The sequence below is a fragment of the Diabrotica virgifera genome, chromosome 2 (assembly GCF_917563875.1).
Source record: "Diabrotica virgifera virgifera chromosome 2, PGI_DIABVI_V3a".
Lineage (NCBI taxonomy): Eukaryota > Metazoa > Arthropoda > Insecta > Coleoptera > Chrysomelidae > Diabrotica > Diabrotica virgifera.
In genome coordinates, this window is record NC_065444.1 from 212,894,450 (window position 1) to 212,922,438 (window position 27,989).

The following is a 27,989-nucleotide window of genomic DNA, read 5'->3' on the forward strand; positions in this document are numbered from 1 at the left end:
GAATCGTACGGTATTAAATATTATTTTCCTGAGTAAAGTCTCGGATTTTTACACACCGTTCAAATCTAATACCAAACTGTAACCTATTTATTTTAAGCGATTAGATCATATTTGTATCTAAGTAAACGTAATAAAAATAATAGGAAGAAAATCAATAATTTTACAATTAATTGATTATAGTAGGGATTGTACCTATTATACAGAGTGTCCAGAAACTCTTCTAACAATCCAAGCCCGGAGATTCCTCAGATAATCTTAAGAAAATTTAACTCAATTCACCTCGTCCGAAAATGCTTCCCAAGGAAGATAGAGCTCTTTAAAGATGGCGTATTTTAATTAGTTTTTTTTTAATAGCTCCAGAACACTTCTATTTAGAAAAACGAAAACTGGTACACCTATTTATCTTCCAGAGATAAATCGATTCCATCATTTGTCAATTTTTAGTACCGGTCATAGGCGTCCGTTTAGGGTAGCGAAACGGATATTTTATCGCATAACTTTTCTGTGTTTAACTTTTAAGATTTTTGGCACTGGATTATTAAACTATGGGGTATTCTTGTACTAAAAGGTACTCTTGCTCTAAGTCGGTACGATACGCCCTGTTCTAGAAAAATCGATGTGAAAAATTTTTCGGTTTTTGAATTTGAAAAAAAAATAAAAAAACTATTTAGAAAAACGAAAACTGGTACGTTTATTTCTCTTTCATAGATGAATGTTTTATCAATTGTCAAGTTCTAGTATCGGTCATAGGCGTCCGTCTTGGGGAGATAAACGAAATCTCATAACTTGCCTTAATTGTTAAGCATTTTTGACAGTAGACCTAGAGTATTAAATTATGAGGTATTCCAGTACTAAAAGTTACTCTTGCTTTAAGTCGGTAAATACACTGTTTTTTTTATTTTTTCAAATTTTTTTTAAACTCAAAATACGAAAAATTTTGAAATTGATTTTTCTAGAAAACGGTTCATTCTACCGACTTCAAGCAAGAGTACCGTTTAGTACTAGAATACCTCACCATTTAATAATATAGTGTCAAAAATGCTTTAAAGTTAAAGACAAAAAAGTTATGCGATAAAATAACCGTTGCCCTACCCAAAACGGACTCCTATGACCGGTACTAGAGATTCGCAATTGATGTAATCGATTTATCTCTGGAAGATAAAAAGGCGGACTAGTTTTTGTCTATCGAAATGGAAGCGTTCTGGAGATAAAAAAAATCTAATCACAAGGCGCCATCTTCAAAGAGTTTTAGTTCCCTTAGGAAACATTTTTGGATTATGTGAATTGTGTTGAATTGTATTAAAATTATCTTAGGAATCTTAAAATTATATACAGGGTGTTCCATAAAAAAACATAAGTTTGTGTCAACCTCTCAATACGGGTAGCCCTGTATATTAGAATATATTTTTAAATTACGATCCTCTCTTTGCCCCACGTTTTACCTAAATAACTTTTTTTCGTATCTCTTACGACAAAAGAGTAATTGGACTTTGCCACATTAATGCCCCACCCTGTATACGAAATAACAATAAAACCATCTTGCCCCTTTGTAAATAGACTTATATTAAGATTCTTGAAACATATGCAAAATGGCATGACTCAGAACATCGTGGAATTTTTCACGAATTTTCTTAAAAATCTAGGACTCCTGCCGTCTTACAAGAACCGTTTAACCTTCCTGCCGAGTACCGAAAAAGTATTGATTGCATTTGAGTATTACAACTTTTTAAAGGCAGGACTCAGAAAATCACGGAATTAGGGTAAAAATTTTGCGCATAATTTTCCAAGGGACAAGTATACTTAAACAGTAGCAGACGTCATGCCAACATTTTTTTTTGATCATTTTGAAATAAATATGTTTAATTTATTTAGTTGGCAGGACAAATAAAATCATAACAATTTCATTATTTCCCTTACATATTTGTATACATATATACTCCGTTAGCCCGTTTGCAACTCTCCTGCCCAAAAAATTTTCTTTATAAAACCCATAGTATCCTGTCATTCTACGGATATGGGAGGACTCAGAAATTCATCGCAAGACCCTATTTTTATTTTTTGGGAAAATCTAATTTTTATAGGAAAATGTCACAGGAAATTTGTGGATATTTCCACAAATTGTATGTATGTACCTCGTCTACCCTTCCACTATTGCAAAAGACAGGACTTAGAAAATCGTGGCTGAACTTCTGTATAATATCTCCCGGTCTAATTGGGCACGGCCATAATAAGTACAGTAGGAAAAATGAAAGAATATCCATGAACGAACATATAAAACACGCTGTATTTTCCTGTCATCATGTCACACAAAAAATTGGCCAGCGCAAGTACATGTAATAATTATTATTACATGTACTTGCGCTGGGCAATTTTCTTTGTGACTCAGTAACAGGAAAATACAGCGTGTTTTATATGTTCGTTCATGGGTATTCTTTAATTTTTCCGACTGTAGGTACCAATTTTCTTTCTTGTCGAGTAGAACGTGGACGCCACTGATATTGGTGACAATAACGGGAGAAGAAGTATCGATAAAATGAATATATTTATCTTTGTTTATTCGTATACCGTGTTACTTCAATATAATCACATAAAGAGAATATCACGAATCTAACAGACTTTCTTAAATTAATTAGTATAAACAACGTTTTGTAGATTTATAAATTAGTAATGAACTATTAATGTATTATTAAACAATTGATAACAAATTGTACTTAGTAAACTAACTAAATTTTATTCTAAACAATGGTGTGTGATATAAAAAGTGGTCAAATTATTAAGTGATGTTTTAACAAATAATAGCCATAAACCTCCAAGATGACAGTTTCTGTAACCGATAAAACACAAGTGCATATTCAGGATATAGAGTATGTGCCAAATGGAGTTACTGAAAAACATACAACAGACAATGCAGAAAAAAGGACCAGTGCATTTCTATATTTTGCAGCCGTTATAGGTAAGTTTAGTTAAGTATACAAATTTCAATATTGTGCATTTAGCTTGTCTGTTTATAAAACAGACCGTGAATTGCAGACAGTGCCGGATTAACCATTAGGCGGACTAGGCGGCCGCCTAGGGCCCGGGCACTTGATGGGGCCCGCATCCCACACAAATGCATTAATTAATATTTAATTATTTAAGCAGTTATTTAAAAACAATTTAAAATGTTAAAAAAATCAAATAGGGCTAACTTAGACAAAAAAAGAAAATGGTTCATTTATGATTTCCAATCAAACTCAGTTTTTTGCTCTGTCTTTTGTCAAATATCAGAAAAATACAACCGACTTCAAGACAAATTAAGCAGTTATCTTCAAAGGTATTTTTATATTCCATGTTCTAATCATTCCCTCAATTTGGTAATCAATTTTGCAAGCAAATTTTGATACAATCTGGTAATTATTTTGGTACGGTACGTTTTTTTTTCAATTTCGACCCACCAATGGGGCTTATAGTCCATTCACTCACGGTAAAATATTGCAAAACCTCCGGATTTTAAAGAACCTTTGGATTTGAAACAAGAGCTTGGATTGACATAAAATTTGGTATAAGCATAGCTAACATGTCAAATAAAAAAGTGATATTGTGACAATGTGTGTTTTTGCTCTACGGTTGAGTCCGCCCCTTCTCGGGGGTGAAAAAATATACCGTTAAAATATGTCCGGAAGTGGATAAACTGACTAATTCTAAGAAACTTTTGTTCAATAGAGTTTTTTCATCAAGTCAATACATTTCGAGTTAGTTTCATGTGAATATCTTCATTCTTCAACAAAAAATAACACGTTCTTAGACGGTTTTTCGCAAATAACTCCAAAAGTAAGTATTTTATCGAAAAAATATTCTTAGCAAAAATATAGCTTTTAAAAAATTGAAAAAATTGTGTATGTGTGCAGTCTGTAGACCCAGTAGAAGCAGAGTTTTAGCTAATGAAAATTAAGTTCTTATTCGTCAAATTCCAAATCGAATATTTCAACGTGAAATAATAAAAAATGAAGCACTTTTCATGGAAAACTCATCATAACTTGTTTAAATGTTTTAAAAAAGCATTATTCTTGTTATTTAAAAAATTTATATCATAAAAAGTAAGCAAGATACGCTCAGAATAAAGTTAATCTCATTTTTTGGGTAAAAAAACTGGTAAAAATAACTTCCTAATTAGCATCCCAAATGAAATTAATCATTACCGCTTCACAAGCTATTTTACTTTTGTCTTGTTTATATGCTTTGTAAGTTTTATCGGTATAAAGTGCCTATTTATAAAAGGGCTGTAGTAGAAAGGGCTTAAACAAGTCACTAATCACGAGTATATGCAATTTTTTTATTTAGCTTAATGCCTCGACAACTAATGGCCATTGACATGGTACAGTGGATTTTTCCAATCAGGTACCTAGTGTAGTAGGTAGTGTGTGTGTGTGTGTTGAGTAAATGTCTTGTTACTTAGCAAAGTCTCATTGTTTTTTTAAAGAGACGCTAATTGTATCCGAACGTCTGCGGTCCCTCCGGTGAGTACCGATCCCACAAGGATAGAAACTATTTTCATTTATTAATTTTTAATAAATGAAAAATCCTCTACCCAGGGTATGCAAATTTTGAACAGTCATATCTTAACCAATTTGTATCTCCCAAAAAAACAAAAATCTGAAATATTCAGAAAATTAAAACCTATATTTTTTACTCTTTAAGATTTTTGGTACCACTAATAATTTTTAAGACATTTTTTTCAAAATTTAAAAAATTTGTTTTACTTTAAATCCCGATGTTTTGAAATATAAGCAATGTGAACCGATGAAACTTACAGATCATATAAATAATATACTATAAGTTTTTTCAAGATTTTCATAAATTTTCAAGATTTTTGAGCCAAAAAAAAAGGAATCCACATTATTTTAAGCTTTACTTGCTTAATTTTGATACTTGAAACTTGCTTAAAAAAACAAAAATAAAGCTTTTTTAACACTTTAAAAAAGTTGTGATGATTTTTCACCGAAAAGTGCTTAATTGTTGGGTAATTTACGTTGAAATATTTGATTTGGAATTTGTCGAATAAGAATCTACTTTTCATTAGCTCCAGTTCTACTTATACTGGGTCGACATACTTCATACATACACCATTTTTTTTTTAAATTTTGTATACGCTATTTTTTTTCTAAGAATATTTTTTGATAGAATACTTAATTTTGGAGTTATTTGCGAAAAACCGTCTAAAAAGGTGTTTTTTGTTGTTAAAAAATGAACATATTCACTCGCAAATAACTCAAAAAGTATTGATTTAGTGAAAAAACTCAATAGAACAAAAGTTACTTAGAAATAATCAGTTATCCATTATTTTGAATGTATGTTTTTTCACCCCCGAAGAAGTGGCACTCATACCCAGGGCAAAATCACATATCGACACAATATCCCTTTTTTTTCTTTGGCATATTCGCTATGGAATATTAATTAGAAGTTGTTGCGAAATGTAAAAAAAAAGAAAAATGATCTTTTTTACATTGTCGTAATTTATTTTTGGAGTAACTACTTCCCAAAACAACAGAAATATCTGTAAATTTGTTTTAAGTAAATGGTCGATATAAAGGGGCCTACTTCTTATGGCCGCCTAGGGCCCCATGATGTCTTAAACCGTCACTGATTGCAGAGCTGCAACAAAACATGACATATTTAATATATGTATGTACAAAGTCAATAAATTGTGATATAGGTAGGTATATTAAAATCACAATAAAGATACTAGGGGAGTGCATTTAGATTTTCACTTCGGAAAAAATCAAACAAGATAAAACTTTTTGTAATTTCATTAAGAAATGTTTAATAAACAACATATCAAAAAGTTCTACTCCGATTCTTTAAATAATTTATGGGAGTGCATTTAGATTTTCACTTCGGAAAAAATCAAACAAGATAAAACTTTTTGTAATTTCATTAAGAAATGTTTAATAAACAACATATCAAAAAGTTCTACTCCGATTCTTTAAATAATTTAGGGGAGTGCATTTAGATTTTCACTTCGGAAAAAATCAAACAAGATAAAACTTTTTGTAATTTCATTAAGAAATGTTTAATAAACAACATATCAAAAAGTTCTACTCCGATTCTTTAAATAATTTAGGGGAGTGCATTTAGATTTTCACTTCGGAAAAAATCAAACAAGATAAAGCTTTTTGTAATTTCATTAAGAAATGTTTAATAAACAACATATCAAAAAGTTCTACTCCGATTCTTTAAATAATTTAGGGGAGTGCATTTAGATTTTCACTTCGGAAAAAATCAAACAAGATAAAACTTTTTGTAATTTCATTAAGAAATGTTTAATAAACAACATATCAAAAAGTTCTACTCGAGAAGTAGGTGCTTCATTTTTTATTAAACAAATGAACAGCGAAGTTAGATGTTTTTTTAAATAACTCCGAAAATATAATTTTTAGAATAAAACTGACTTAACCATTGAAAAATTCAGAAAATTTTACAAAAGAACCTTATATAAAGATTTTTTTAAAATTAAATCTCTAGCTTCTGTAATTTTTTATTTATAACGCTGAAGTCACCCTTCTCACACACATTGGCGCACTGTAAACTAGCGTTGGAAGAATTGCTCGGTTGAGTTTTTTTAATGTAATTCTTTAACTAACGGATCAAAATAAATTTTACAAATTGGGCATGAAAGAGGACAAAATAAGCTATCTTATGGTTGTAATATAAAGAAATAAAATGTATGTACATAAGTACGGTGTGGGAGGAAGGTGAGCCTTACATGAATTTTGTTTAAAAATGATTTAAAAATGTGTAACTAATACAATTTTACTTATAAAACTCTCAAATTTGCACAACTTACCTCTTAGTTATCTTACTAAACGATGTTTCATTCAAAAAAAATCTCAAAAATTTAATTCAAATAATACGATGTCTCAAAAAATGTAATTTTTGAAAACTTCGTAGTTTTACAGAATTTTCACCAATTTAAGACGGTATTACTCAAGTTTGAATACATCTAATACAATTTTTTTGCTATTTTTTAAATCTTGGAATGTAATCTTTAAAAATTACTGAACTATTTTAGTTTAAAAATGAAATAAACAATTTCTTTTTGAGAAAACTAAGAAAGATAACAAAAATGTAATACAAAAACCGAAAATTACCAGCTGAAAAAATGTATATACAGAGTGATCAAAACTTTTTTCTGTAAAACTCACCTAAAATACATTTAATAATAAGCTTCAACAATAATAAATGTTTAACAAAAAAATTTTTTTTAGCTCTTGTACAGTATGTCTGCGTAACTTGGAACCTATTGATAACTTTTTTAATATCAGTTTTACGAAAAAAAGTTATTCTTTTTAAAATACTCTGCATCATATATAACATAAGATGCAACCATCAAATATCAAATTTTGTTAATTTTGTACGAGGTATGTTAAAAAATATGAATTTCACTCAAGAGTAAAGTACCTTTATATTTCACAATATCGAAAATTTTTGTAAAGAAAAGTTGTTTGGAATTAAAAACTATGTTCCAATATGTAATTATATCCTTCTAATCGAAAATTTGTTTTTTTTAATATTCTTTCTAATAAATTTTAATTTTTAATATTATTGTGAAAATTATTTGTTTATCTTTTTTTTAAGAATGAAATTCCATATTTGTTTGATTGGATTCTACTTGTTTTTCAAATATTCGCCATTTTGGATCCGCCATTTTGAAATTTAAATTTTTAATCTTTAATTCAGATTCAACAACCTGTTAAAAATAAAGACAATAAATGTTTTAGAAAAATGTTCTTTTTATGTTCTTTTTAGAAAATCCGTCTTTTGAATCCGCCATTTTATAGTTTATAATGTTAACATTTAAGTTAGGTTTATCAAAGCTCTCAAAAATAAATATATGTAGAAATAAATATATTTTGTAAAGAAATTATGATTTTACAACTATTTTTTAAGTTATCCGCCATTTTGGATCTGTCATTTTATAATTTAAATTATCAAGATTTAATTCAGGTTCAGGAACCTCTCAAAAATATCCACATATATGTAAACAAACACGTTTTATAAAAAAAATCGGATTTTACAATTACTTTTTAAGGATTTTTAGGAAAACATCCGCCATTTTGAATCCGCCATTTTGAATTTGAAAATTGTAATGTCAGATTCGGGTTCTGAATAATCAAAACTAAAATAAAAACATTTTTTATCAAAATAAAATGTTGAATTCACCCATATTCTTAACATTATTTATACAAAACAATTGTTATTGTATAAACAATTAATAAACAATTAGCGGCGAAATTTGTGAGTAGAACTTTTTACTTTAGCATATTTATAAACTAACAAAAAAAGTTTTAGAAAAATATAACCTTGTTTGATTTTTTCCGAAACATTGTATCTTCTCGTTCTAATTGCACTCCCCTATACACTAGAAATAGACAAACGTAGACACATTGAATGTTACGAGGAACACTCCCATTTATATCGGCAATTCAGACATGTATTATACATTTTAAACTAAAATACTTTAAAATGATATTGCTAATATTTATGAGTTCTGTTCCTTGGACGACTTTACTGAAAGATAGTTCATTCGATTACATGAAATCAATCCCAACTCAAGAATATCCGCAACAAAAAAATCATAGCATGTGATCTGTCTCAAAAGACAACCAAATGCAACGGTGACAGTAAAATTCTCGTGTTAAAGATTCCATAGTAAATCACGAGGAAAAACCAGGAAAAAACCTCGTGATTAGTGTTGCCCAAAATCGGTCTTGGTCTTGCAGTCTTGGTCTTGTTCTTGCGTTTTCGCAAGACCAAGACCAAGACCAAGACCGCCTAATTTTAGCAAGACCAAGACCAAGACCAAGACTTAGCATGCAAGACTTAAGCAAGAACAAGACTAAGCCTGCGAGACTCTTGCGTCTTGCGGTTAGAACTGAAAGTCGTTTTAGGAAGTATATAGGAGAATAAAATATTTTGCACACCTTTAACAGCAGACGATTTCTTTGCTCTGGACTTAATTGTCCAGGTTTTTGGTACGAGTGTACCAATCAAACTGTGTTTTTAAATACATATTTTCTTAACATTCTGTTTTTAGTTCATTCGTTTATGTTGGATAATAAAAAACTTAGGTACTTTTTTAACTAGCCATGTTTTTCATCAATGCAGGGTGTTTTAAATAAGTATGGTAACCTTACAGGGTAATTCAGCACGAAAAATAATGACAGTTTGATTTGATTTATAAACATAGGTATGTCCTATTAGAGGTAACATTCAATAGTTACACTTTGTACTTGATGAGTTTTTCCATGAACACAATTATTGGATATTGAGAAGTTAATGAATTTATCTCCATAAAGTATCATGACGTTGGGATTCAAAATGAAATAGGTAATGAATACAATGTTAATAAATAATTATTAAGTACATAAATAAGTTTATACAGTTGCCTCTATAGAAAATCACATGTGATAGAAACAGAAGTAATGTTACTGTTAAAATATCAACATCCATTTTATACATACAAAGGTACCTATACAAAATTTTGCTGACTTACAACTACTAACGATTTATCAAAAATAACAGTATATTCTTTAAAAAATGAACAATAAGTTTCGTTGTTTGAAAATAAATGCCATTATTTTCGGCGACAGCCACAAAAGTCGCCTGCTTAACCATAAAATAGATAATGTATTACCCATTATGTAAGCGTAGGCTATCTGTTACAAAGAAATTTAAACCCATATTTTTTTAATCAATCGCCGAACAGATAATGCACACGAATAATATACAGTTTCAACAATACAATATAACACACAAGTCGCCTGCTTGATCGCAAAATAGATTATGTAAAATATTTGCTACAAAGAAATAATTTAAGCTCATTTCTTTAATTAATCTCCGAATAGATAATGAACACAAAAATAATAAACAGTTATGTTTAATAATGTATTGTTTGAAAGATCACTAAATAATATGTATTACCGATTCGGCACTCCAGATTGTAAGGAAAAATTCACTAAGGTCAATAATAAGTTTTAATGAGTTTTACCTTGAAACCGAAATTCACAATCATGCACTTAGTAAAGTATACCATAAATTACCTCAGCAATTAGAATAGAGCCCCAGTTGATTTCTTCAGAGCTGGACAGTACCGTATTGAGTTCAAATTGATGAAAATGTCAAAATCTCAAAAAAGTGCACTTTGGGAGTTTCACCTCTAATAGGAGGGTATGTCCGCAAATGCTTCGTTTCCGAAATAGGGGTATTAAAATTGTTCTTACAAACTGAGGATTTATTTATTGCTCTAAAACCGGTTGAGATATGCAAATGAAATTTGGTGAGTTTTATGAGGTAGTTATTGCGCATTTTTGACATACAATTAAGAATTTAATATTCACCATTGGCATGCATACGTAAAAGTCAGGCATACGTCATTTTAACATGACTCGTTTGTTTAGAATTACCCCTTAAAGTTTGCCATACTTATTTAAAAACACCCTGTATTAATGAAAAACATGGCTATTTGATAAAATACCTAACTTTTTTGTTATACAACATAAGCGAATGAATCAAAAACAGAATGTTAAGAAAACATTAGACTATAGTAAGGTTTTAATTTCAGTATTTTATATGCTAGAATATTCCACAAAATGATGCGAACTTTGAGAAAAAAACACAGTTTGATTGGTATACCCGGTATCCGGTATACAATGACACTTTACTGTCCGGTATACTGTGCAGATCTGTCACCGAATTGAATGCTTTTCAAATCACAGATAGTGAATAGCAAATACACTAAAAATTGCATGTTTCTAATAAACTTTAGTTAGTTAGAATATGGGCACGGATCACTTACACCGTGAGTTCAACCCCCACCCGGTGTCAGACATGTATTCATTTGGTTGGTTTTTCCTATGGCTATGACATTCAATCTTAAAATGTACCTACTCTGTTACGTTGTTCTAAGATATGCAATATGCTAATGGGCAACTGCGAGACTTGCAAGACTCTTGCTGCAAGACCAAGACCAAGACCAAGATCGGGAGCGCAATACCAAGACCAAGACCAAGACCAGGTGTACTGGCGCAAGACCAAGACCAAGACTATCTAAGTCTCGTCTTGGTCTTGCATTTGGGCAACACTACTCGTGATACTATCCCGACATCGTAAGTATTTGCTCTTACATTTATTTTACTCTCAAAACTAATACCAAATTCTGACCTTAATATGTTATTTTAAAATATAAATAATATTAATAATACACATATCTATATATATATATATATATATATATATACATAATAATAAAATATAAAATATAAAATATAAAATGTACTAACTCTATATGTTATTGACTTAGTAAACGCGGTATTTTATATCTATTGACTTCCTCTTTCAGTATGGGTAACCACATCCTACTGCATTCTACCGAGGAATTTGCGACACAATTGGATTCATTTAGCATGATTAAAGCCGCTTCTTTGATTTTTCTCTTTTTACTATCTGTTTCTTTCAGGACTATACTTATAATAAACATAGAGTTCAGTGCAGAGATTCATACCTAAATATTGGCAATATCGTTTTAAAGTCTTCTACTTTAAAATGTATAATATATATGTCTGAATTGCAAATATAAATGAATCAGATTAAATAAATTATTAGAATAATTTTTTACTAAGCAACAACATTTTTGTTTAATTTAGTAATATTTTGTATTTTGACAACGAATCCGATTTGGGCGTCGAAACGATAATAAAATCATTTTTTAGTTACATTGTGGCTTATTTCCCATTTAGAATATTTGATTCACAACAAAGTACGTAAGTACGATAACTAACTAACTGTACTTGAATTTCACAAGACCATGATGGGTATCCACTGAGGATTAACCAATAAGGGAATTTTACAAAGATCATAATATTATGATATTATACATATGCATGTATATTATACATGTCATAGCACATCCCGTTTACAGTTTATCTGGAAAAATTTAGTTTGCGCAGCAAATTACTGCGACGCGCCGGCTTGAAAGTATCATGGTTTGGGATTTACAATGTATATATGTTACCGGCCAAACCCGATTTCAGGACAAACTAGTTTGGCCTAGGCCAAACTAGTTTGTCCTAACCGCGTTAGGATAAACTAGTATGGCCTAGGCCAAACTAGTTTATCCTGTCGCTCGTAGGTCAAACTAGTTTGTCCTAGGCCAAACTAGTTTATCCTAATATAAATAAATATACTTCAGGCCAAACTAGTTTGGCCTAACTAGTTTATCCTAATATAATAAAGAGTCACACTTCAAGATAAACTAGTACGGCCTAGTCTAAACCAATTTAGCCGAGTAGAAAGTAATTTAGCGAACATGTTACATGCAGGGAATTCACAAATCACGTTCTTTATAATCCAAGGATGGTACTAAAAGTGAGAAATTTGACCTAGGCTGTCTGTCCGTCGGTCCGTCCGACCGCGAATACAACTGCTCCGTCACTATACCAGGTAGGATGACAAGTGAGGTGTCAAATGAAAGCTTTTACTCCAAGGATGGTACTAAAGGTGAGAAATTTGAGCTAGGCTGTCTGTCTGTCGGTCCGTCCAACCGCGAATATAATTGCTCCGTTACTATACCAGGTAGAATGACAAAGGATGTGTCAAATGGAAGCTTATAATCCAAGGCTGGTACTAAATAAGACCGTAAGTACTGTTTTAAAGTCACCGGAACAATACAAGTGATATATTATTTGACGCGACTTCCGGTAATATATACTTCCAGTTTCATGACTGTCAGTCCGTCCGTCCGTGAATACAACTCCTCCGTCACTATACCAGGTAGAATGACAAATGAGGTGTCAAATGAAAGCTTATAATCCAAGGATGGTTTTAAAGATCAGAAATTTGTCATCGGACTTCGGTTTTGGGGTTGCAATCATAAGTACTGTTTTAAAGTCACTCAAAATATGATCTGAATGTAAATAAAGATGACTCGAAATTAGTAAAATTGTATTATATCAATGATCGCAAAGTCTAAACTCGTTTATCCTGATACAAAAACATACACTTCAGGGTAGACACGTTTGGCCTAGGCCAAACCAGTTTGGCCTGAAATGAGCGTCTAGAACCGGAAGACCTAGAACCAATTTCTCACCTTTAGTACCATCCTTGGATTATAAGCTTTCATTTGACACCTCATTTGTCATTCTAGCTGGTACAGTGACGGAGCAGTTATATTCGCGGTCGGACGGACCGACAGACAGACAGCCTATATCAAATTTCTCACTTTTATTACCATCCTTGGATTTTAAGCTTTCATTTGACACCTTATTTGTCATTATTACTGGTATATTGACAGAGGAATTATATTCGCGGTCGGACGGACAGAGAAACAGACAGCCTAGCTCAAAATTTCTCACCTTTAGTACCATCGTTGGATTATAAGCTTTCATTTGACACTTCATTTGTTATTCTACCTGGTATAGTGACGGAGCAGTTATATTCGAGGTCAGACGGACCGACGGACAGACAGCCTAGTTCAAATTCTTAACTTTTAGTACCATCCTTGGGTTATAAGCTTTCATTTGACACCTCATTTTTCATTCTACCTGGTATAGTGACGGAGCAGTTATATTCGCGGTCGGACGGACCGACGGACAGACACCCTAGCTCAAATTTCTCACCTTTAGTACCATCCTTGGATTATAAGCTTTCATTTGACACTTCATTTGTCATTCTACCTGGGACAGTGACGGAGCAGTTATATTCGCGGTCGGACGGACCGACAGACAGAAAGCCTAGGTAAAATTTCTTACTTTTAGTACCATCCTTTAATTATAAAGGACGTGATTTGGGAATTCCCCGCATGTAAATGTCTTTACATATTCGCTAAATTACTTTCGACTCTGCTAAATTGGTTTAGACTAGGCCGTACTAGTTTATCCTGAAGTGTGAGTCTTCATTATATCAGGATAAACTAGTTTGGCCTGAAGTGTGCGTCTTTATTTCAGGATAAACTAGTTTTGCCTAGGCCGAACTAGTTTGGCCTGAAGTGTTTATTTATATCAGGATAAACTAGTTTGGCCTAGGACAAACTAGTTTGGCCTGAAGTGTGTTTATTTATGTCAGGATAAACTAGTTTGGCCTAGGACAAACTAGTTTGGCCTAGGCCATAGAAGTTTATCCTAACGCTGTCAAACTAGTTTGTCCTGAAATCGGGTTTGGCCGGTAACATTATACATTGTAAATATCGAAGTGCTCCTCGTAACATTCACTGTGTTTGGTTTGTTTATTCCTAGTTTTAGTGCATCTTTATTGTGATATTTATACTAGAGTTATTGTAAAAAATTCACTCATAAACATATTTTAACACATCCTTGAAAAAACAGGTTTATTGATGATTTAAACTACATTACTCGTTACATAATTGTTGAGGTAGGTCTGACACCGATCAGCGATAAACACTACAATAATTATTTTAATGTTAATCCAGAGCCGGATTTAACTCAGTGGGGGCCCCTGGGCAGAATTGGTGTGGGGGCCCCTGGGCAGAATTGGCGTGGGGCCCTACCTCCTACCATTAAACAAATTGTTGTTATGACTATGGTATGGTTAAAGTCCGGGTACTTTTCGAGATTTATTAACTGAAAATTCCTTGATTATATCGGGCATGTCTAGTTGCTTTAAGGCATTGTGTTCAATGCTCATTATAAGGAGATGGTTCAAACGCTCTTGGCCTCATAGACCGAAGTCGATTTTTAATTAACTTAAATTTTTAGAATGATCTCTCTCCACTGCAGTTAGTTACCATCAGACTATGTAAATATAAAGAAGTGTGACTACAACGTTTGGAACCGCATCATTCACATTTTTCTCTTTTAACCGTCGGTACAATTGAAGTTCTTTACTTATATTTGATGAGCCGATTTCCTCTTTAAATGAATTGAAAAATTCTACAAATTGTACTAGTTCAACACCTAATTTTTTTTTATCCAAATCATTGCTATAATATTTTCCAAATAATGTAAAAATCCAAAATTGGAATGAATGGATTCATATGCCGAAAGCCTATAACTTGAAGAGGAAATGAAGTGATCTATCATAGCTATAAAATTTTGAGTCCTAAATTTCTCTGATGTTGTCATTTCTGTCTTTGAAATAATCCTTAAAAGAATATAAATTTTTTAATTGATTTAAGTGCCGCCACTCCTGAAATAAGGTCAATATTTGGATCTTGGAGAATACGACTTGTACTGCTTGTCCTCTCTAAGATTTCATTCCAAAATATTGCAAATATCCCTGTTTTCAGTAAACACACTCGATTATACAAACGATTTGTATCGCTACGAGTTTCAAATTGTTGCCCATCGTCTTTTGAAATTTTGGATAATACTCCTTTAATTTGATTATAATCTTTAACTAGTTCTTCTGCGGCATCACTTCTAGATGACCATCTAGTAGTATTTACTCTTTTTTAGGAACAATAATATTTTTGCCATGGTCGGCGTTGCTCTCGCTTAAAGACGTTTTTAAACATTCGATTAACAAGTTGTATCTATATGTAGAGGAAGTGAAAAATACATAGGGTTCATACAGTCCTTCCATGAAATCAAAGAATTCTACGGCAACAGGACAACACTTAGCTGCAGCTTTAGCAACTAAATTTAGAGAGTGGGCGACACGTGGAATCTACAACGTCAAGATATTGTGTTATCTAAATTTTAGCTGAACACCATTGTATTTTCCACTCATAACTGACGCATTGTCGTAGGACTGTCTCCTGCAGCTTTTCAAATCGATATCATCTTCTTGCAAGAATGTCTTAAATATATCTTCTGCTTTATGACCGTAATTTGCCAAAAATACATTTTTAATAGGAGAGAAACCTTTCATATAACGAAATTTACAGTTAATTGATTGACAAAAATTATTCTATGTGAATAATGTACTGATTTTTTTAAGTTTGGGACTTTGTGGGGGCCCCCAAAATGTGGGGGCCCCGGGCAGCTGCCCAGCCTGCCCCCCTTAAATCCGGCCCTGAAACAAACACTTAGTTTTATAACAACAGAAATAGTCAAAATCCCTGTTTCCGATAGGCGGTAGGCCGCCCAATGTGGTATATTCAAACATATTTGACGAAACAATACCGCTTTGGTCATTTTTTAAGATAAACCTATTACTAATGATCATATAAATATTGGTAAATTCTTGTGACATATTAAGACATAATCGGTTGTACCTGATTATGATTCGCCTTGATTATTCCAAGTAAATTATTATAGTAGGGGAGGAAAATATGCTAAATGTGCAGTCACTCGAGCGCTTTGGAGACCTATTGGGTTGTAAAGAGTAGATTCTAAAACCAAAAAAAGTTAAGTAAAGTTTTCCATTTTAGTGGTGACTTTCCATTTTTAATTTAATTTTCCATTTCCAACAATCGTTTTTTCCGATTATAGCGCCATTTATCCATAATTCGAAAAAATGTTTCAAATCACAGATAGTGAATAGCAAATACACTAAAAATTGCATGTTTCTAATAAACTTTAGTTAGTTAGAATATGGGCACGGATCACTTACACCGTGAGTTCAACCCCCACCCGGTGTCAGACATGTATTCATTTGGTTGGTTTTTCCTATGGCTATGACATTCAATCTTAAAATGTACCTACTCTGTTACGTTGTTCTAAGATATGCAATATGCTAATGGGCAACTGCGAGACTTGCAAGACTCTTGCTGCAAGACCAAGACCAAGACCAAGATCGGGAGCGCAATACCAAGACCAAGACCAAGACCAGGTGTACTGGCGCAAGACCAAGACCAAGACTATCTAAGTCTCGTCTTGGTCTTGCATTTGGGCAACACTACTCGTGATACTATCCCGACATCGTAAGTATTTGCTCTTACATTTATTTTACTCTCAAAACTAATACCAAATTCTGACCTTAATATGTTATTTTAAAATATAAATAATATTAATAATACACATATCTATATATATATATATATATATATATATACATAATAATAAAATATAAAATATAAAATATAAAATGTACTAACTCTATATGTTATTGACTTAGTAAACGCGGTATTTTATATCTATTGACTTCCTCTTTCAGTATGGGTAACCACATCCTACTGCATTCTACCGAGGAATTTGCGACACAATTGGATTCATTTAGCATGATTAAAGCCGCTTCTTTGATTTTTCTCTTTTTACTATCTGTTTCTTTCAGGACTATACTTATAATAAACATAGAGTTCAGTGCAGAGATTCATACCTAAATATTGGCAATATCGTTTTAAAGTCTTCTACTTTAAAATGTATAATATATATGTCTGAATTGCAAATATAAATGAATCAGATTAAATAAATTATTAGAATAATTTTTTACTAAGCAACAACATTTTTGTTTAATTTAGTAATATTTTGTATTTTGACAACGAATCCGATTTGGGCGTCGAAACGATAATAAAATCATTTTTTAGTTACATTGTGGCTTATTTCCCATTTAGAATATTTGATTCACAACAAAGTACGTAAGTACGATAACTAACTAACTGTACTTGAATTTCACAAGACCATGATGGGTATCCACTGAGGATTAACCAATAAGGGAATTTTACAAAGATCATAATATTATGATATTATACATATGCATGTATATTATACATGTCATAGCACATCCCGTTTACAGTTTATCTGGAAAAATTTAGTTTGCGCAGCAAATTACTGCGACGCGCCGGCTTGAAAGTATCATGGTTTGGGATTTACAATGTATATATGTTACCGGCCAAACCCGATTTCAGGACAAACTAGTTTGGCCTAGGCCAAACTAGTTTGTCCTAACCGCGTTAGGATAAACTAGTATGGCCTAGGCCAAACTAGTTTATCCTGTCGCTCGTAGGTCAAACTAGTTTGTCCTAGGCCAAACTAGTTTATCCTAATATAAATAAATATACTTCAGGCCAAACTAGTTTGGCCTAACTAGTTTATCCTAATATAATAAAGAGTCACACTTCAAGATAAACTAGTACGGCCTAGTCTAAACCAATTTAGCCGAGTAGAAAGTAATTTAGCGAACATGTTACATGCAGGGAATTCACAAATCACGTTCTTTATAATCCAAGGATGGTACTAAAAGTGAGAAATTTGACCTAGGCTGTCTGTCCGTCGGTCCGTCCGACCGCGAATACAACTGCTCCGTCACTATACCAGGTAGGATGACAAGTGAGGTGTCAAATGAAAGCTTTTACTCCAAGGATGGTACTAAAGGTGAGAAATTTGAGCTAGGCTGTCTGTCTGTCGGTCCGTCCAACCGCGAATATAATTGCTCCGTTACTATACCAGGTAGAATGACAAAGGATGTGTCAAATGGAAGCTTATAATCCAAGGCTGGTACTAAATAAGACCGTAAGTACTGTTTTAAAGTCACCGGAACAATACAAGTGATATATTATTTGACGCGACTTCCGGTAATATATACTTCCAGTTTCATGACTGTCAGTCCGTCCGTCCGTGAATACAACTCCTCCGTCACTATACCAGGTAGAATGACAAATGAGGTGTCAAATGAAAGCTTATAATCCAAGGATGGTTTTAAAGATCAGAAATTTGTCATCGGACTTCGGTTTTGGGGTTGCAATCATAAGTACTGTTTTAAAGTCACTCAAAATATGATCTGAATGTAAATAAAGATGACTCGAAATTAGTAAAATTGTATTATATCAATGATCGCAAAGTCTAAACTCGTTTATCCTGATACAAAAACATACACTTCAGGGTAGACACGTTTGGCCTAGGCCAAACCAGTTTGGCCTGAAATGAGCGTCTAGAACCGGAAGACCTAGAACCAATTTCTCACCTTTAGTACCATCCTTGGATTATAAGCTTTCATTTGACACCTCATTTGTCATTCTAGCTGGTACAGTGACGGAGCAGTTATATTCGCGGTCGGACGGACCGACAGACAGACAGCCTATATCAAATTTCTCACTTTTATTACCATCCTTGGATTTTAAGCTTTCATTTGACACCTTATTTGTCATTATTACTGGTATATTGACAGAGGAATTATATTCGCGGTCGGACGGACAGAGAAACAGACAGCCTAGCTCAAAATTTCTCACCTTTAGTACCATCGTTGGATTATAAGCTTTCATTTGACACTTCATTTGTTATTCTACCTGGTATAGTGACGGAGCAGTTATATTCGAGGTCAGACGGACCGACGGACAGACAGCCTAGTTCAAATTCTTAACTTTTAGTACCATCCTTGGGTTATAAGCTTTCATTTGACACCTCATTTTTCATTCTACCTGGTATAGTGACGGAGCAGTTATATTCGCGGTCGGACGGACCGACGGACAGACACCCTAGCTCAAATTTCTCACCTTTAGTACCATCCTTGGATTATAAGCTTTCATTTGACACTTCATTTGTCATTCTACCTGGGACAGTGACGGAGCAGTTATATTCGCGGTCGGACGGACCGACAGACAGAAAGCCTAGGTAAAATTTCTTACTTTTAGTACCATCCTTTAATTATAAAGGACGTGATTTGGGAATTCCCCGCATGTAAATGTCTTTACATATTCGCTAAATTACTTTCGACTCTGCTAAATTGGTTTAGACTAGGCCGTACTAGTTTATCCTGAAGTGTGAGTCTTCATTATATCAGGATAAACTAGTTTGGCCTGAAGTGTGCGTCTTTATTTCAGGATAAACTAGTTTTGCCTAGGCCGAACTAGTTTGGCCTGAAGTGTTTATTTATATCAGGATAAACTAGTTTGGCCTAGGACAAACTAGTTTGGCCTGAAGTGTGTTTATTTATGTCAGGATAAACTAGTTTGGCCTAGGACAAACTAGTTTGGCCTAGGCCATAGAAGTTTATCCTAACGCTGTCAAACTAGTTTGTCCTGAAATCGGGTTTGGCCGGTAACATTATACATTGTAAATATCGAAGTGCTCCTCGTAACATTCACTGTGTTTGGTTTGTTTATTCCTAGTTTTAGTGCATCTTTATTGTGATATTTATACTAGAGTTATTGTAAAAAATTCACTCATAAACATATTTTAACACATCCTTGAAAAAACAGGTTTATTGATGATTTAAACTACATTACTCGTTACATAATTGTTGAGGTAGGTCTGACACCGATCAGCGATAAACACTACAATAATTATTTTAATGTTAATCCAGAGCCGGATTTAACTCAGTGGGGGCCCCTGGGCAGAATTGGTGTGGGGGCCCCTGGGCAGAATTGGCGTGGGGCCCTACCTCCTACCATTAAACAAATTGTTGTTATGACTATGGTATGGTTAAAGTCCGGGTACTTTTCGAGATTTATTAACTGAAAATTCCTTGATTATATCGGGCATGTCTAGTTGCTTTAAGGCATTGTGTTCAATGCTCATTATAAGGAGATGGTTCAAACGCTCTTGGCCTCATAGACCGAAGTCGATTTTTAATTAACTTAAATTTTTAGAATGATCTCTCTCCACTGCAGTTAGTTACCATCAGACTATGTAAATATAAAGAAGTGTGACTACAACGTTTGGAACCGCATCATTCACATTTTTCTCTTTTAACCGTCGGTACAATTGAAGTTCTTTACTTATATTTGATGAGCCGATTTCCTCTTTAAATGAATTGAAAAATTCTACAAATTGTACTAGTTCAACACCTAATTTTTTTTTATCCAAATCATTGCTATAATATTTTCCAAATAATGTAAAAATCCAAAATTGGAATGAATGGATTCATATGCCGAAAGCCTATAACTTGAAGAGGAAATGAAGTGATCTATCATAGCTATAAAATTTTGAGTCCTAAATTTCTCTGATGTTGTCATTTCTGTCTTTGAAATAATCCTTAAAAGAATATAAATTTTTTAATTGATTTAAGTGCCGCCACTCCTGAAATAAGGTCAATATTTGGATCTTGGAGAATACGACTTGTACTGCTTGTCCTCTCTAAGATTTCATTCCAAAATATTGCAAATATCCCTGTTTTCAGTAAACACACTCGATTATACAAACGATTTGTATCGCTACGAGTTTCAAATTGTTGCCCATCGTCTTTTGAAATTTTGGATAATACTCCTTTAATTTGATTATAATCTTTAACTAGTTCTTCTGCGGCATCACTTCTAGATGACCATCTAGTAGTATTTACTCTTTTTTAGGAACAATAATATTTTTGCCATGGTCGGCGTTGCTCTCGCTTAAAGACGTTTTTAAACATTCGATTAACAAGTTGTATCTATATGTAGAGGAAGTGAAAAATACATAGGGTTCATACAGTCCTTCCATGAAATCAAAGAATTCTACGGCAACAGGACAACACTTAGCTGCAGCTTTAGCAACTAAATTTAGAGAGTGGGCGACACGTGGAATCTACAACGTCAAGATATTGTGTTATCTAAATTTTAGCTGAACACCATTGTATTTTCCACTCATAACTGACGCATTGTCGTAGGACTGTCTCCTGCAGCTTTTCAAATCGATATCATCTTCTTGCAAGAATGTCTTAAATATATCTTCTGCTTTATGACCGTAATTTGCCAAAAATACATTTTTAATAGGAGAGAAACCTTTCATATAACGAAATTTACAGTTAATTGATTGACAAAAATTATTCTATGTGAATAATGTACTGATTTTTTTAAGTTTGGGACTTTGTGGGGGCCCCCAAAATGTGGGGGCCCCGGGCAGCTGCCCAGCCTGCCCCCCTTAAATCCGGCCCTGAAACAAACACTTAGTTTTATAACAACAGAAATAGTCAAAATCCCTGTTTCCGATAGGCGGTAGGCCGCCCAATGTGGTATATTCAAACATATTTGACGAAACAATACCGCTTTGGTCATTTTTTAAGATAAACCTATTACTAATGATCATATAAATATTGGTAAATTCTTGTGACATATTAAGACATAATCGGTTGTACCTGATTATGATTCGCCTTGATTATTCCAAGTAAATTATTATAGTAGGGGAGGAAAATATGCTAAATGTGCAGTCACTCGAGCGCTTTGGAGACCTATTGGGTTGTAAAGAGTAGATTCTAAAACCAAAAAAAGTTAAGTAAAGTTTTCCATTTTAGTGGTGACTTTCCATTTTTAATTTAATTTTCCATTTCCAACAATCGTTTTTTCCGATTATAGCGCCATTTATCCATAATTCGAAAAAATGTTTCAAATAAAAGTTACTTATTTTTACGTAAGGAATCCGAATTTGCAATAAAAAATGGGGGCTCCTATTTAAAATTTTAAAAACACCCCCCGCCCCGCCTCCACTGGGGGTCGTATTTGGTGCCATTCGATAGATTTTTCAAATATTTAAATAAGTGTATTTTTCAGTTTTTTGATCTGATGTTCATTTCGCAGAATATCGCGGGATTCGTATTTAAAATTTTAAATTTACCCCCACCCCTCTCCGTGGGGACTCATCTTTGTTATCATTCGATAGATTTTTGACAAATATTGAGCACGTATCTTTTAGTTTTTAGATCTATCGTTTATTTCGCGAAATATTCGCTTTTTTCTTGTGAAACTTTGTGACTCACCCATTTCCTTACGTCCCGCCCAAATCGTCAGATTTTTGAAATATACACTGTTTTGTATGTACTTAACTTACCTTATCTTAATCTGACGATTTAGAGTTTTTCTAAGGATAAATTTTTTTTTCGCTCCCCCTCCCTCCTTAACGAACGCCCCTATGTTTAGAACCACTATATGGTAGAGGTACATCTACAGGGTACCAGGTTTCTCCCCATATGATAATCTGACACGGTTGAGTTACTGCAAAAATTCCCGCTTGGGCTCCGCTACCATTATCAAAAAACTAAATTCTAAAATAAATACACAACCAAACATACAGTTAAGTCCGGAAATCTTTACCCGTGCGTCATCATTCACAGCATACGAAATAAGTCGATGATAAGTCGGAATTTGAAATTTACTAAACGCAACAGCATGTCACTTAACCCTTAAACGCCCAACCTTTTTTAGGTTCCATGTACGCCTAAGGGTGGGTAAAAAATGTCCACCTCGAAAATAGCTCATATATTTATTGAGAGTTGTTGGAAATGGATTAAACTTAACAATCTTATGCTTAATAAACACAGCATCTTCTTAAATATTAATATAAACAATTTACAAACCTTACAACAAAATTACAATCTACATCAAAATTAACATACCAGTAAAAGCCACTAATTCAGATTTGTCGATTTTCTCCGCATTCTTCCTTTCAGCCTCCTCATTGGCGGATAATTATGTCGATAATGTAATTATACGTCGATAACTATATGAATTATGTTCCTACCAACGAGAAATTACAGAGAAACCTTTAGTAACAAGTTTTACCATGGGTGTACTTTTTATGCCCACCCATATTTAACTCAAGATATTACTTTTATTTTCAAAAATATCGGTAAAACCAAATTAACATTCGATAAAGGGCTGTATTTTTAACAATAAATAATTTTTGAAAAATTTTTAAACACGTAATAAATATGTTACAAGGGAATACGCATTCGGTGGACATTTTTTACCCACCCTTGGGCGTTTAAGGGTTAATGAAGATATGAAGTAACTGATTTCGAATTTGACACGTTTGCATATCTGCTCTGCTGGATGCAGCACGGTTTGCTGGATCCAGCATGTAAAAAAACATTGGATACAGCTGGATTGCAGGATGCTGGGTCCAGCAATTGCAATCTCTATTGGCAATAGAGGTAATTTAAAGTGAAAGCTTCTACTCCTATCTTATTTGTGGCCCATTGTGAAAACATTATACCAAAACTTATTTTCTTTTTAAGTGACTGTTCAACAATATAAGAACATAAATAATTCTGCGTTAACACAGTCTCTTCAGGAGATAATACAAAACAACTCTTTTGATAAAATATACAGTATATTACATATCGTTATTCAAAGTTTAGAGACTTACAAATTGATAAATTTTTTACAAATTATATAAGTCAAAAATGATTTTTCCTCTTTTTCCTTTAAATACAAAACAAAATCTGCTTTAGGTCTTCAAGGAACTGTCATCAGCTATTCTTAATAATATACCTTTTAGAACCTTTAAAAACCTGTATAAGATTTTTACGTAAAATCAATAATCTTTTCTCAGATAAACCTCAGATCATCTAATAAATCTCAGAAAAAAATCAGTTTTTACTTGCCTTCGGAAATAATAAATTATATCAAAAACAAAAATGTTGTATATAAACGTATTACAATTTAATTTTGTTTTCAGCAAATCTCAACTTCGTCACCTTAGGAACAGTTATTGTATGGGTGTCACCAGTAACGTCCAAACTGCTTTCAGATAACCCAGATGTGAACCCCCTAGGAGCACCCATTACAACAATCCAGTTATCTTTTGTTGGATCTCTACCTCAAGTAGGGATGGTTGTCGGTACACTAGTTTTCGAAAGGGTATTAAATAAATTTGGACGAAAGATATGTTTAAATATATTTACTTTACTTCTTATCTGCGGCTTAGTTGGTTTATCTTTCTCTAAAATTATTGTTTTTTATTATATATTTACATTTTTAAATGGCATGTTCCTATCAGGCGTATTAGTAGGAGTTCCCGTATATTTAAGTGAAATAACAGAAGATCATAACAGAGCCCAACTTAGTTGCTATATGGGATTGTTTATGCCAATAGGAAACCTTTTTGGATTCATAATGGGTCCAATATTTTCGGTAAAAGTTTTCACGATACTGACAGCCTTTCCTTCGATCTTATCTCTTATTATATTTATATTTATTTTACCTGAATCACCAGTTTATCTTATAACTAAAAACAATAGACCAGCAGCTGAATTGGCTTTAAATAAATTTTTAGAACAAGATTCTTTAAGAGTCAATAAAGTTGCAGATAAAATTGAATTCAACTTAAGTCAAATTACAAAAACCAAAAAAGCAAACATAGCAGTAATATTTACAGACAGAGCTACAAGAAATGGATTTATTGCAGCTTGTGTTCTTATGATCTTAACTGCAACTTGTGGACTACCTTCTATTATGAGCTACCTGCAGCCTATTTTTGATGCAACTGGAACAGAAGTGTCAGGCTCTATCTATGCAATCATTGTTGGTGTTGTACAAGTAGTTTTGTATTTTATAGCTTCACTGTTAGTAGAAAAGTGGGGACGAAGGCCCTTACTTTTATTTTCTTCGATAGCAAGTACTATTCCTCTGGTTGTTCTAGGAGCGTATTTTCATTTACAAAGTATTGGATCATCCTTCGTACATCATATTACATGGTTACCTGTAGTTGGTATTATTGTTTTAGTAGTAACTGCTGTAATAGGTCTCTGTTCAGTAGCATTGGCATACTTAAACGATGTTTTTACTAGTAATATTAAAGCCACAGCAATATCTCTTATTTATTTTGTAAGTGGATTTTTTACAGCAGGTTCTGTTTTTCTCTTTCCAATAATACAGGAACAGATAGGGCTTGCTTGGAGCTTCTGGATGTTTTCTATATTTTCCGGACTAGGATTTGTTTTCATATATTATAGAGTTCCAGAAACTAAAGGAAAAAATATATTAGAGATTCAAGAAATTCTAAGTAAATATTAGGGAAACGAAATATAAATACAGACAGGTAAATCTAAGGAAGGATCCAAGAATCTGTAGATATCTGTCGTTTGTCAACCCCCCTTCCACTACCACAAACCTTTAATTTTAAGTAAGAAATATATCTTCCATGACGTCTGTTTGATTTCAGTAAAGTTTGGTAATAGTATCCAGTAGTAGTAGTTGTATGAGGCAGTTGTCTGATTTTATTGAATCTTTTGTTTTAGTTTAAAGAGCTAACGTACAGTGATATTTATATTCATGTACCTTTGAATCAACACATCATCATCATTCTCTTTGCCTTTTCCCTATGCGGGGTCGACTTCCCTAATTTCATTTCTCCACACACTTCTATCTTGGGTCATATCAATATTAATCCCCTTTACCAACATGTCCTGCCTGATCGTCTCCCCCCAGGTTTTCTTTGGTCTTCCTCTCCTACTCCTTCCAGGAATCTGCACTTCAGCTATTCTTCGTATTGAGTGATTAACGTCTCGACGTTGAACATGACTAAACCAACTTAACCTGTGCTCTCTCATTTTGGCATCATTTAGTGCCACACCTAGACTTCCCCTAATATACTCATTTCTAATTTTATCCTTCTTTGTCACTCCACTCGTCCATCTAAACATTCTCATTTCTGCCACATGCATTCGTTGTTCCTCTTTCTGTTTCACTGCCCCATTCAGTTCCGTACATCATAGCCGGTATTATGGCTGTTTTATAGAATTTTTCCTTCAGATTCATTGGAATTTTTCTGTCACACAACACACCACTCACTTCTTTCCACTTTATCCATCCAGCTCTAATTCTACTGCATGCATCTCCATCTATTTCTCCATTACTCTGTAATACCGATCCTAGGTACTTAAAACTATTGCTTTTTACAATCATTTCACCATCCAAAGATACCATTTTATTTGTAGTAACTCCATCTTTAAATGAACATTCCAAATACTCTCTTTTTGTCCTACTAAGTTTTAAACCTTTTTCCTCCGGAGCTTGTCTCCACTGTTCCAGTTTTTGTTCTAAGTCTCTTTCACTATTTCCTATTAACACTACATCATCAGCATACAATATGCACCACGGAATGCTACCCTGTAGTTTCGCTGTTATCTGGTCCAAAACTAATGAGAATAAATAAATACTAAGCACCGAGCCTTGGTGCAATCCTACTTTTACCTGAAATTTATCAGTCTCTCCCACACCTGTCCTAACACTAGTCGTTACTCCCTCATGCATATATCTCACAATCTTTACATATTCGCCGGGGACTCCTTTCTTATTGAGTGCCCACCACATAGAATCTCTCGAGGAACTCTATCATATGCTTTCTCAAGATCAATGAATACCATATGAGCGTTGGTCTCTTTATTCCTGTATTTTTCCATCAGTTGCATTACAATGAAAATTGTATCTGTTGTTGATCTGCCCTGCATAAAGCCAAATTGATAATATCGGATATTTCATCACGTATCCGTCTATCAATAGTTACTCTCTCCCATATTTTCATGCTGTGGCTAAGTACTTTTATAGCCCTGTAGTTTGTTCATTGTTATATGTCTCCCTTGTTTTTGTAGACAGGCAATCAACACATTCATTGTAAATGAGTCTTCTATTGTTCCAAGGGCATTCCTAAAGCCAAATTGTGTCTCACTTATTTCCTGTTCCAGTCTTGGATATATATTCTGTTGTAAATCATTTTTAAGAATATTTTGAAGGCGTGACTTATTAGGCTAATCGTTAGATGGTCAGAGGATTTTCTTGCATACTTCAACTTCACTTTCTTTTCTAACATTTCGGTCAACACCTACGTCTTAATAGCTGATAACACTGAAGAAAATACATAGCAATTGGATACTAGAATAATTGTACGTACAGTAGGAAAAATGAAAGAATACTCATGACCGAACATATAAAACACGCTGTATTTTCCTGTCACCGTGTCACAAAGAAAATTGGCCAGCGCAAGTACATGTAATAATTATTGTTACATGTACTTGCACTGGACACTTTTCTTTGTGACACGGTGACAAGAAAATGCAGCGTGTTTTATATGTTCGTTCATGGGTATTCTTTCATTTTTCCGACTGTATATATATCTAATTTATATGTAATAGCATAACAGCTTTTGAGTTTCGTAAAATAGAAATCTTACCTTCTAGAACAGGAAAATGATGAATTAAAATAAAGAATACTGTTCACAAAAGTGTAGTAATAGAGTGTAGTATAGAGTATAAAAGATTAAAGGAAAAAAGATTTTTCTAATTTTAACTTGTTAGTCGACATTTTGTTCATTTTAGAACATTGTATTATTGTAATTTTTATATTTTCTTATATTTTAGAATTAGATAATACATTTTTGTCAAATATACTTCATTGACTTTTTATGTAAAATAAATAAAATTATATAATGATA

General features: G+C 33.1%; 1 protein-coding gene across 1 annotated transcript; it reads left to right on the forward strand.

Moving 5' to 3' along the window:
• The first annotated feature begins 2,573 nt into the window (after positions 1-2,573).
• Positions 2,574-27,989, forward strand: LOC114332135 (uncharacterized). The gene is made up of 2 exons (XM_028281870.2): positions 2,574-2,953; positions 24,237-27,989. Exons 1-2 carry the CDS (start codon positions 2,815-2,817, stop codon positions 25,571-25,573), a joined length of 1,476 nt encoding a protein of 491 aa, XP_028137671.2. The 5' UTR covers positions 2,574-2,814; the 3' UTR covers positions 25,574-27,989.